The sequence below is a fragment of the Bombus pyrosoma genome, linkage group LG10 (genome assembly GCF_014825855.1).
Source record: "Bombus pyrosoma isolate SC7728 linkage group LG10, ASM1482585v1, whole genome shotgun sequence".
NCBI classification, from domain to species: Eukaryota; Metazoa; Arthropoda; class Insecta; order Hymenoptera; family Apidae; genus Bombus; species Bombus pyrosoma.
The window spans coordinates 8,425,864-8,437,037 of NC_057779.1; the positions used below are offsets into that span (position 1 = coordinate 8,425,864).

At 30.7% G+C, this 11,174-nt stretch overlaps 4 protein-coding genes across 7 annotated transcripts; 2 read left to right on the forward strand and 2 right to left on the reverse strand.

Annotated features, from left to right (window-relative positions):
* On the forward strand, positions 1 to 1,466 carry LOC122571981 (phospholipase A2-like). The gene is made up of 5 exons (XM_043736403.1): positions 1 to 599; positions 658 to 817; positions 878 to 1,030; positions 1,105 to 1,223; positions 1,419 to 1,466. Exons 1-4 carry the CDS (start codon positions 296 to 298, stop codon positions 1,193 to 1,195), a joined length of 708 nt encoding a protein of 235 aa, XP_043592338.1. The 5' UTR covers positions 1 to 295; the 3' UTR covers positions 1,196 to 1,223; positions 1,419 to 1,466.
* Positions 790 to 6,364, reverse strand: LOC122571955 (dihydropyrimidine dehydrogenase [NADP(+)]). Of its 2 annotated transcripts, XM_043736339.1 has the most exons (17): positions 5,611 to 6,364; positions 5,424 to 5,534; positions 4,939 to 5,271; positions 4,556 to 4,864; positions 4,156 to 4,479; positions 3,868 to 4,078; positions 3,607 to 3,791; positions 3,303 to 3,518; positions 3,078 to 3,242; positions 2,843 to 2,995; positions 2,657 to 2,777; positions 2,323 to 2,585; positions 2,062 to 2,238; positions 1,745 to 1,969; positions 1,503 to 1,660; positions 1,312 to 1,432; positions 790 to 1,012 (listed from the first exon to the last, which is right to left on the reverse strand). In XM_043736339.1, the coding sequence occupies exons 1-16, from the start codon at positions 5,653 to 5,655 to the stop codon at positions 1,354 to 1,356; spliced, it is 3,075 nt and encodes a 1,024-aa protein (XP_043592274.1). In that variant the 5' UTR covers positions 5,656 to 6,364; the 3' UTR covers positions 790 to 1,012; positions 1,312 to 1,353. The 2 variants fall into 2 exon arrangements, with proteins under 2 accessions (XP_043592274.1, XP_043592273.1); XM_043736338.1 differs by lacking the exon at positions 790 to 1,012 and having other exon boundaries at positions 1,056 to 1,432.
* A 36-nt stretch (positions 6,365 to 6,400) lies between these two features.
* On the forward strand, positions 6,401 to 8,325 carry LOC122571969 (odorant receptor Or2-like). 3 transcript variants are annotated; one of them, XM_043736375.1, is made up of 6 exons: positions 6,401 to 6,738; positions 7,015 to 7,556; positions 7,633 to 7,732; positions 7,806 to 7,913; positions 7,974 to 8,129; positions 8,188 to 8,325. In XM_043736375.1, exons 1-6 carry the CDS (start codon positions 6,463 to 6,465, stop codon positions 8,242 to 8,244), a joined length of 1,239 nt encoding a protein of 412 aa, XP_043592310.1. In that variant the 5' UTR covers positions 6,401 to 6,462; the 3' UTR covers positions 8,245 to 8,325. The 3 variants fall into 3 exon arrangements, with proteins under 3 accessions (XP_043592310.1, XP_043592312.1, XP_043592311.1); XM_043736377.1 differs by having other exon boundaries at positions 7,015 to 7,253; XM_043736376.1 differs by lacking the exon at positions 7,806 to 7,913.
* LOC122571971 (3-ketoacyl-CoA thiolase, mitochondrial) lies at positions 8,279 to 11,073 on the reverse strand. Its single transcript, XM_043736380.1, has 8 exons — positions 10,919 to 11,073; positions 10,103 to 10,269; positions 9,880 to 10,011; positions 9,507 to 9,771; positions 9,239 to 9,414; positions 8,946 to 9,146; positions 8,692 to 8,846; positions 8,279 to 8,611 (listed from the first exon to the last, which is right to left on the reverse strand). Exons 1-8 carry the CDS (start codon positions 10,935 to 10,937, stop codon positions 8,527 to 8,529), a joined length of 1,200 nt encoding a protein of 399 aa, XP_043592315.1. The 5' UTR covers positions 10,938 to 11,073; the 3' UTR covers positions 8,279 to 8,526.
* Between the last annotated feature and the right edge of the window lie 101 nt (positions 11,074 to 11,174).

The window sequence follows — 11,174 nt, forward strand, 5'->3', positions numbered from 1 at the left end:
GAATAATTCAAATAAAATTATTTTATACATTATTGTTGATACGGCATTTGATAAAAAAATCTGTCGTCTAAAAAAGTGCTGGGTAATATTTTTCTTGAAGTTACTCTTTGCTAAATTAATTTTTAACAGCAACATTTCTTTCTGTTCTTTTCTAATCAAAATCTAATTGCTGATACGTTACTATCTCTGTAAAATTCAATACAATTGAGGAAAACTTTACCGTTTACGTAGTAAGAACGTCACATAAAATGATAGAAAGATAATTGTTACATCACGTATTTTCCAATCGTGTTCTATGAGTAGAAATATCATGATTTTTACAATCTATACATTTTTATTATGTACCACAGTCACTTTGGCCCTTGAATCTGATTCTAATTCTATAACATTAAAAGAAACATATATTACTTCAATGGAAAAGTCAATTCAAATACTAATAAACTCTGAACAAACAGTCCATAAGAAAATTGTGAGTATTAAAAATTATTTAAAGGCACTGGCATCTGATATACTCCCCAAGAATGAAAATACACAGAAAAGATCAACAATTGCTGATGTTTTTAACTCATTTAAATCCAAAATTAAGGCAATATTTCCAGGTATGTAATATTATTTAATATTTTTTTAATATAAATAAGTTGATAATGTAAATTTTAGGAACATACTGGTGTGGTGATGGTAATGTATCTCCGAATGGAGAAGATCTTGGACTTTTTAATAATACAGATGCTTGTTGTAAAACTCATGATCTTTGTTTGGAGAATATTTCAGCAGGAGAAAAACGAGAAGGACTTTTAAACAATGGTATATTCACAAGGTAATTAATACTTTACATTAGATCGATTGAAACGGACTAAAAAACATGTTCTATGTACAGGTCATCATGTGAATGTGATAGAGCATTTTATCGATGTCTTAAAGAAGCTCATAACATTTTTGCTACTAATATTGGAAGAACCTATTTTAATGTTTTAAGGCCCCAATGCTTTCAGGCAGATTATCCTATTGTAGACTGTAAAAAATACACAAGGTAATATATTTTATAGTTCCTTCAATTGTTTGTACAAAATATTTTTAATATGATTTGTTATCATTAAATTTTAGACATCGATTGATGAATAACAAATGTGACGAATATAATTACAACTTCTCATTGCCACAAATAATGCAATGGTTTGATAATCCAGATTTTTAATAATCTTTAGTGAATTGAATAATACAGTGTAAGTAATTTGTAGTAAGCTGTTGCTATATTAAATTAATTTTTGTACTAGATAAAAATATTATAGAGCAGAATGTACTTGTTGTTACCATTGAAACAAATATTAGCGCTTAATGAAGCGCTTGTTATAGTTAGAAATGTTCAAATTCAAGTGTTCCTTTCAGTGGTATTCCTCTTTTAATAACATGAGGTATAGTTTTAGGTACCATACTGAAAAATAAATTAAACAATTATATGCTTTTCATAACTAAAATTCTATCTTAATAAATAATTAACTTACGTAATACAATCAATAATAGGACACACTGAAAGGCAAAGTGTACAGCCTGTACAATCATCTGTTACTAATGGAATGTGAGTTTCAGAATCAAATCTGATTGCTTGATAACCAGAATCGGCACAAGCCATATAACACTTTCCACAGTTTATGCACATATCCTAACGCATAGAATTGTTTACCCTTAATATATAATGATAAAAATGAATAAAACTTGAAATAATTGAAAAACGATTAAGACCTACGTCATCTATTAACGCTACCACTTGTTCTTTGTTATTCAAGTCCTTGTAGGTACCGATATGACTTAAAGCTTTACCAATAACATTTTTTATAGTTGGTACAGGCGCAATAGGTTTTGGAGCAGGTCTCGTTATTTCGACAGATTTATCGAGTGGATTCGAGTTAAGTTTAATCTCAGCTATTTTCTGTTCTCTGAGTCTTTGATACTCTCCAAAATATGGTATATTCTGAAACACAAAGCAATTATAATATATCACAGCATATTTTTACTTAGTACATATTTATTCTATTCAGTCAGTTAGCCAAAAGTTACACTTACTTTGCCAAGAGCATGTTGTAATACAACTGGTTTCCCTTTTTGATGTTTAAACGTCGGTGGACTTTGACCATCCCAATTTTTTACTTGTTCTAAACTTTTCAAGTACAGCAAGGCTTTTAAACCAGTCACGTAATCATCAATTAGAGTAAAATCTTGATTCTGTACAGCGCTGCAAACCTATCCGCCATTTAAAAATAATCCAATGTAATTGATGTTATATGTAGAAAATTCATAGAAAGATAACATGGCTAACTGATTCACCTGCAAAATAGACGCTCCACAATGTAAAAACTGAAGAGCAACATCCGCTGAATCAATTCCGCCGATACCAAGTATGGGAAATCCAGGAAGATTTTTCGAAATGGAAGAAACTGCCCTTAAAGCTAGCGGTCTAGTTGCATTCCCTGACATACCTCCATAAGTTGTAGCCTTCTTAATGCCAACAGCTGGCCATGGTGTTGCATCCGCGTGCAAGCCCATTAAACTTTGAACCGTATTTATGGCAGATACTCCATCAGCATGACCTATTACAAAAGATTATCCCTTCGAACATTTATCATTAAAATATTTTAATTATTTATATGCGAAAAAGTACCTTCGTAAGCTGCCTTAGCTATCGAAACGATGTCGGTGATGTTTGGTGTTAATTTCACGAAGAATGGTATCTTTATAGCTTCCCGAACCCATCTTGAAATATTTCTTACCAATTCGGGATCCTAATATGTGAAAGTTTGTATAACGGTTGATGATAAAATGATAATAAATTATTTAAATTATGTACTTGACCACAAGCTAAGCCCATTCCAGATTCTCCCATTCCATGGGGGCAAGATAAATTTAATTCTAGAGCATCAGCACCGGCTGATTCAGCTTTCTGGGCAAGTTCCGTCCAATCTGCTCTATTGTATGTACACATAATACTGGCAATAATAATCTAAAAATAAATTTTTATCTTCATCAGCAAAAGTGATGTAAAAATCTTATAAAAACTTATATAATTGTATGTTTTTTTAAACCTTAGATGGAAAATCTTTTTTCAGCTCCGTAATGCTATTACACCAGTAAGCTTCTGACTTTTCAGATATCAATTCGATATTTAAGAAGCTACTTTGTTCCGGACCGTAATGGTAGCGTGAAGTTGTACCTTTAATTATTCGCGGAGACACATTTGTGACAAGATCCTAAAACATTGCTTCCATAAAATAATTTTGCCAAAAAATATTTAACAATGATTTAATTACTTTATTCAAAGAAAAGGTTTTCGTAACAACGAAACTCCATCCAGCCTCGAAAGCTCGTCTAATCATGGTACTACAGGTGGTCGGTGGTGCAGAAGCAAGGCCAAAAGGATTTTCAAATTTTAAACCGCACATTTCGACGGATATATCAACGTCATCGATTGGAGTGTGAAACTTAGGTAATTGAGGGACTTCGGATACTTCCGAATTATAGCAATTCTATCGGGCAGCAAATAAAACACTGTTTAAACTACTTAGATATATGATTCTAACGGATAATTATTTCGTCGATCTTTTAAATTATTACCTGAATATATTTGTGAATATACCATGCAGCTATTTTTCCGTCATTTACAGATTCGACGGTAGTATGAGCAACACCAGCAAGATCTCCACCACAGAAGACTCCGGGTACAGAAGTACTCATGGTTTCCGTGTCTACTTCCGGTAAGTTCCATTTATTCATTTTAATGGGCACCATAGCTCGCGTTACTTAAAGGTACAATTCTTTAAAAATATTTCTTCTTTAAAAAAAAAAAGGAAACGTTAATACAACTTAAATTATTACCACTCGAATCTTGCAATCCTGATCCAAAAGCAGATATAATAAAATTTGCTTTCAATCTGCAAATTTGTTCCTCATCTTCTATCCATTCATCATTCTCGTCTTGCTCGGTTCGACAGAATTCTATTGCAACTATTTTTCCATTTCGAGTAATTACTCGTTTCGGTGATTGAAAAGGAACGAACTCGCATTTTTCTTCTCTTGCTAAATCGAACTAATCACATCGAAAAGCTTAAATTATAAAATAATACAAGAAGAAAGCTATATTTCATTTTGTACGGCAATAATTACTTCTTCAGGAACGGCTCGAATGTTAGTGAATCCTTTTCTAAAAACAACGAAAACTTTCTTTGCGCCACATCTTAGCGCAGAAGTAGCACAATCGAAAGCTGTATCTCCAGCGCCGAGAACAACAACATTCCCACGAAGAGAAGGTAGTTGGTTGCTTTTACATGCGCACATTCCCGGTTTACTGCCCTTCGCTACTTTTGGTAAAAAACTCTTCGATGTAAAAAAACCCATCTCTTCTGTAAGATTTGAGAAAATTGGAACAGTCTTTGCTTCCGGAAGACCAATTCCTAAAAAGATTGCTTTATATCCGGAATTTTGAAGACCCTACAAAGTTTTAAAAAGTTAGTTGAAGCTGGTTGTATTTTTTACCAATTATGATCATAGTATTACACGTAAATACCTGTATCGTTAAATCATTCTCGGATAACGCTTTGCCCAGTTCAATCTTAACACCTAGATCTTTGATAAGATCTATCTCAAAATTAACGACATCATACGGTAATCGATATTGCGGAATCTCTAATGAGCTTAAGCCACCGATGTAATTTTCTTTCTCGAATATTGTAATATTATCATACCCCAGACGTGCAAGAAATGATGCACAGGATAAAGAAGCTGGTCCACAGCCAAACAAAGCGATTTTAGTATCGGAATGTGGAACGGTTTGTCCGGGAATTCTAGTTTGAGGTATGTTCATTTGTTTGAAGATCTAAGGAACAATGATTAGAGAGGCATGACGCATTTAATGCACAAAACATCAGTCAAAATTGTTCGGCTCCTTACATCTGTCGCAAATTGTTGAAGACCACCGATATTTATGGGTCCTTCCTCAGATGCATGCAAATTACATCCACCCACGCACAAATCACTTGTCGGACAAACCATACCGCAAGTAAGTCCGAGAGGATTATCGGACAGAATCGCTTTTGCTGCACCATAATAGTTCTTGTTTGAAATGGAAGTTATAAAAGATTTAATATCCAGTTGCGTTGGGCATGACTTTTGGCAGGGAGCGTCTGTACATTTTAAACAGCGCGCGGCTTCTTTTAATGCACTACGTTCGCTTAATGTGGTGTGCTTTATATCATCGAAATTTTTTGTTAGAGATGGACATTTCTGTAAAATAATAAAATAATAAAATAATAAAATATAAAATATATAAAATAATGAAATAAGAACAATCTAGAAAAAAAGTGATTTAACGTAAGAATATCTATCTTGTTCAGATAAGATTTAATCCGTCATTTTTAATCAGTAATATATCTTACATTGCAGTTTTCATTAATATTTCTCTTCCACATTTTCTTATTTTCTGTAGTATGCGCCGAAGGAACAAAATTTGCAAATGGTTTTATTTTCGGATTTAAGCTTAAAAGATTCTGGAAAGGAATGTTTAGAATTAGATTAAGAATGTTCCTAACAGATCTTCAATGCCACGATATATTAATTACTCACTTCGATATCAGGCACATCTTTGCTAAGTAACGCGATAGATGCCATTTTTTCGTAACAATATTAAAATTTCACACAATTATTGAGTAATCACAAGCGTAAATATTAGATTTAGAATGTCGTCAATCGTTATAACAACTGGAGCAACTTAATCCGAGTTACCGTGAACACTGACTGAGTGGTTTACTTGAAATGTATTTGGAATTTTGAAAGTCCATATACTATTTGTGTTTAAAACATACTAATGAGTCATGGAAACTCATTATCTTTGTTTTGAAAGTACAGATAAACTTGAACGAAGCCTTTCATATACAATTACATACATACATATATGATAGCTTCTGATTTTTTTTTTGTCTCTCCTATAATACTTATTTTATATGTGATAACTCTGTATGAAGTAAAACAGCTTTATCTACATTACCGACTTCTTCAGATTTATAGTACCCGAGAAAAGAGAATCACTTTAACTTCAATAGGGAAGACTGTAAAGATGATAAGAACAGTAGGGAATACTGTACTTTGATTACAGAATACGTTGAATCGATAAACGATGAATATTAAAAACGATGTACTCTCTATAATCGAACATGATTATAGCCCAAAGAAACCATCCCTTTTGAATGTCGTTTAATTAAATACAAATAGTAGGAAGCGCTCTCTTCATCGATATAATTACGATTCATCATAAAATAGACCTGTAATCTTGTGAACTCTTTAATTAAATGTTAGAATTCTACGATGTCAATGTTACAAACCCATGAGGCAAATGGTAAACTGATACAAAGTTAGTATTCCCAATATAAAGGTAAATTTAATCTACGAAATTGCAACATAAGTGATTTGTTTGAGAAAATGGATATTTTTGGGGAGAAACAAACCAAGTTCAAAAAGATACGCCCTAATAAACACTTGCAAAGTAGTTTATCGATCATTTACTATCTGGGATTCTGGGCGGAATGGGCCAAATATAAATATTTGTATAATATATACACAACTTTTAATTTAACATTTTTGCTTGGAATTATTATAGTTAGCAATATCGTATACGTAATTATAAATTGGGGAAATATAGAGGCAATGATGGCCAGTTTAAGTACTCTCATGACTTATTCTACGTACGCCACAAAGGTATAATTTAATGTGTAATTTTTCTGTATATCTTAATCGTTATGATACAATTTAAAAACTGTATCGTGTAATAATATGATTGACCAAATATTTTTGCTCGTTACTTCTATTCTCTGTCTGTCTGTCTGTCTGTCTCTCTCTCTCTCTCTCTCTCTTTCTTTCTCTCTCTCTCTCTCTTTCTCTCTCTCTCTTTATGGTAGATATGACACACACTTTTAGAAAAATAGAATAAATAAACATATCATTCTATTAGATACTTTTTACATTTGTAAATAGGTAATGTATATTATCTGTCGACGTAGACGTATCAAAAATCTTATAGATATAACAAACAGCGAAATGTTTAATCGAGATAACGATAAATACGAACACATTACGGCATATTATACTTGGCAGGCAATTTTTCATCAAATCGCTTATCAAACTTTTGGTTTCATTGCTGTAATTTCTTGGGGTAGTACCCCGATATTATATCTAATCCGTGGGACATCTAAACAATTACCAATGGTAGGATGGTATCCTTATAATGTAACATCTACTCCAGTTTTTGAATTTACTTCTTTGCATCAATTTGTGGTCATCTGTACAAGTTGTATTAACAATATAGCAATAGATACTTTGGCAACAGGTTTTATAGTGACTGCTTGTTGCCAACTAACAATCTTAAATTATAATATTTCTTCGATCCATTGTATAATAGAAAAAAAATATACTTTATTAAATGATAATGTCAGTATTGAAAACTCTACTTTAAAAGTTTATAGTAAAATGTATGAGGATTTGAAACACTGTATTGAACATACTATTATGATATTTGAGTAAGTTTCTCAATTAAAGGTACAAATTTCAACATCTATTCCTCAAATATATGCGCACATTACTAAATATTTCCAGTTTCTCAAAACAAATCCAAGATGTATTTGGTACTTTAATATTTGTACAACTTCTAGTAAATTGTATTGTCGTTTGTGCTACATTATTCAACATATCACAGGTAAATCTTGCATATTAACTTTGTTCGGTTTACGCAGTCGTAAGTATGTACTCTGTATTTGTTACATTCACAGATGAAAGATTACGTTATATCTGAATTTCTTGGCATATTACTATATACGTGTTGCGTGACATACCAAATCTTCATATATTGCTGGCATGGAAATGAACTACATTTTCATGTATGTAATTGTGATAAAAGATTTAATAATAAAAATTGTAGTTAAAAATCACATTTACAGAGTATGAGAATATGTTCATCTGCCTATGCAAATAACTGGTGGGATAATAGCAAGGATTTTAAACATGCCTTACTTATTATAATGGCAAGAGCACAATGGCCTCTTATATTAATTGTTGGAAATGTTATGGAATTATCATTACAAAATTTCGTTCTAGTATGTATATATATCTATTATGATTTCATTTTTTTTATTCATTAATGTAATCTTTTAGATTCTACGTACGTCGTATTCTATTTTTACCGTTTTAAGAACTTCAACAGCTACCTAGATCTATTAATGATTATAAAAATTTACAATAGAAAAATATTTAAAATGTTTATTCAGACATTAGTAAACATGGGAGAATTTTAAATGTGAAAATTTTCTAGCCATGCGATCAATATTAGTATAAAAATATAGATTCAACAATCTTTCAATAACCTTGTAAAATGTATAAAATATGAAAAATATATATATGCATAAACATACATTTTATAATATATATATATGTCTCGATAATCGTAACCCGTATTTCATATTACCATTTATAACTATATAATGTGTAATATGATTATAATGCTTCTACCATCACAGCTATTCCTTGACCTCCACCAATGCAGGCAGAACCAATTCCTAATTTTCCACTTTTTCGTCTCCTGCAAAAGTGATTATGTATCATTCTCGTTAATTCATTCTATATATTCATTAGTTTCTTATTTTTTAAATATTAACACACCTTAATTCATGTATTAAATGTGCAGTAATTCTACTACCAGATGCAGCCAATGGATGTCCAAGAGCAATAGCTCCACCATCCACGTTTAATTTATTAATATCTAGATCTAACTCTCTAACACATGCCAATGTTTGTGCTCCAAATGCTTCATTAATCTAGCAAAACATATAAATAATTACATGTTTGATTTATATCTACATTTTTGATTGATGATTATATCTACATTTAAATGAGATTTTTATTAATATTTTTACCTCAACAAGTTCAACATCATTCAAATTTTTATCAGTAACTTTAAGAAGTTGTTTGATAGCCGGAGCTGGACCAATTCCCATAATACTGGGTTCTACACCTACAACGCTGTATCCTATCAAGCGTGCTAATGGTGTAAGTTGCTCTGTCTTAACAGCTTCTTCGCTAGCTAAAATAATTGCTCCTGCACCATCGCAAACACCCTATGTGGAAAAGTTATATGTATGTTCAAAAAGTATAAAATATAATTCTAATGTATCTACAATTAACTTTAATAAGACACAAATTAACATACAGATGCAGATCCTGCTGTAACTAAACCATCTTTCTTAAAAACAGGAGGTAATTTTGCTAAACTTTGAGAAGTTGTTTGAGGTCGTGGATGTTCATCAGTACTAACGACAACATCTTGCTTTTTCACAGTGATTGTAACAGGTGCAAGTTCCTCCTTAAAACGACCAGCATCATTGGCTGAAATAATTGAAATTCGATTTCAGTATCTTTATTCATTTATATTAATATTTTAAATAATTAACATTGAGTTCAATATAAAAGACATTTACCAGCTTTCCATAATTGTTGACTTCTTAAAGCAAATTCGTCTACCTCTTGTCTGCTTAAGTTATATTGAGCTCCAAGCTTTTCTGCAGTTACACCCATAGGTAAATTGCAATAAGTATCAAATAATCCAAGCCATAAAGCATCCTCAAACTCATATTTTTGCCCTAGAGCTGTACCAAACCGAACATTTCTTACAACAAAGGGAATTTGACTCATATTTTCTGTTCCTCCTGTTAAAACTATCTTAGATTGCCCTGTTAAAATATCCTGAAGACAATAATTAGTTATCTTTTATGTTTGCACAATTTTATTACAAGTAAATTTTATTCTACTTTTTTAATATATACATATATTATGTGATACATGAATCTATACCTGTGCACCATTAACAATTGACTGAAATCCAGAACCACATAATCTATTTATAGAGAATGCTGGTTTTTCTAAAGGTATACCAGACTTCAGTGCAACATGACGTGCTAAAAATCCTCCATCAGCAGATGATAACTTGTAAATAATAATTATAAATCTTATAAGAGCATGGAACATTTAATAAAAATAATCAATTGGTACACGTAAATATTGATTAACTACATACAGCTAATACATGTCCAAAAATTACACTATCTATTTTATCAGGATGTAGCTTTGCAGATTGCAAAGCAGATTTGGCAGCAACAACTGATAGATCAGTTGCGCTTTTATTGGAAAATACACCACCCATTGTACCAAATGGGGTACGTTTTGCAGCTACAATAAAGATACCTATAGGAAAAAAATGTTATTTGGATATATAATATATAATATATATATATATATATATATATATATATATATATATATATTAATGTATACATAATGCATTATATATATATATATAATGTATACATAATGCATTATATATATATACAATTGTTTGATAGTTTTAATTACTTAAAATGTAAATATAAATACATACAAACGCATTTTAGAATAATAAAAGTAACAGTCATTTAGTTATATTTAACATTAAGTCCAAAGGTCGAAAAACATATTCGTAAAATACCTAACATTTATTCTTCTAAAATTATATATATGACATATTATTTTTTCAATATTATTAAATATATTTTGTATATATATATATTTAATATTAATTATCTATTTACAATTTTACTTTATATTAAGATAATTTTTCTTATTTTCCTGCCGCATAAAAGTTATAACGTTTATATATTTCAAAGATCTTGTAATTATAAAACTTCAAATATAATATATTTTTGTGCTGAGTCGGAAGTATTATAAAAATAAATGAGAAAGCTGGAAAAATTATAAATAAGGAATTTAAGAAAATATGTAAATATTTACTCAATTTTTTACTAAAATCTCTAGATATATTTATTTTTATATACTAAATGTTCTGAATATTACATACCTTTCGTTGCAACAGACATTGTGTAACAATATATTCTGTACTACAATACAATGTACAACAGAAATTCAAACCCAAACGTATTGCACAGTGTCCAATATGTTAAATGACTTATATATATACCGTTATTTACTACAGCATGTTTGTAACGTAAACATGCTCATTATATAGTTGTTTGTATATTAACGCATAGAAGAAGATATGATTGGCTGCAGTAACGTCGCAAGCGATTTCGTTACCCGTTACTACAGATGGAATT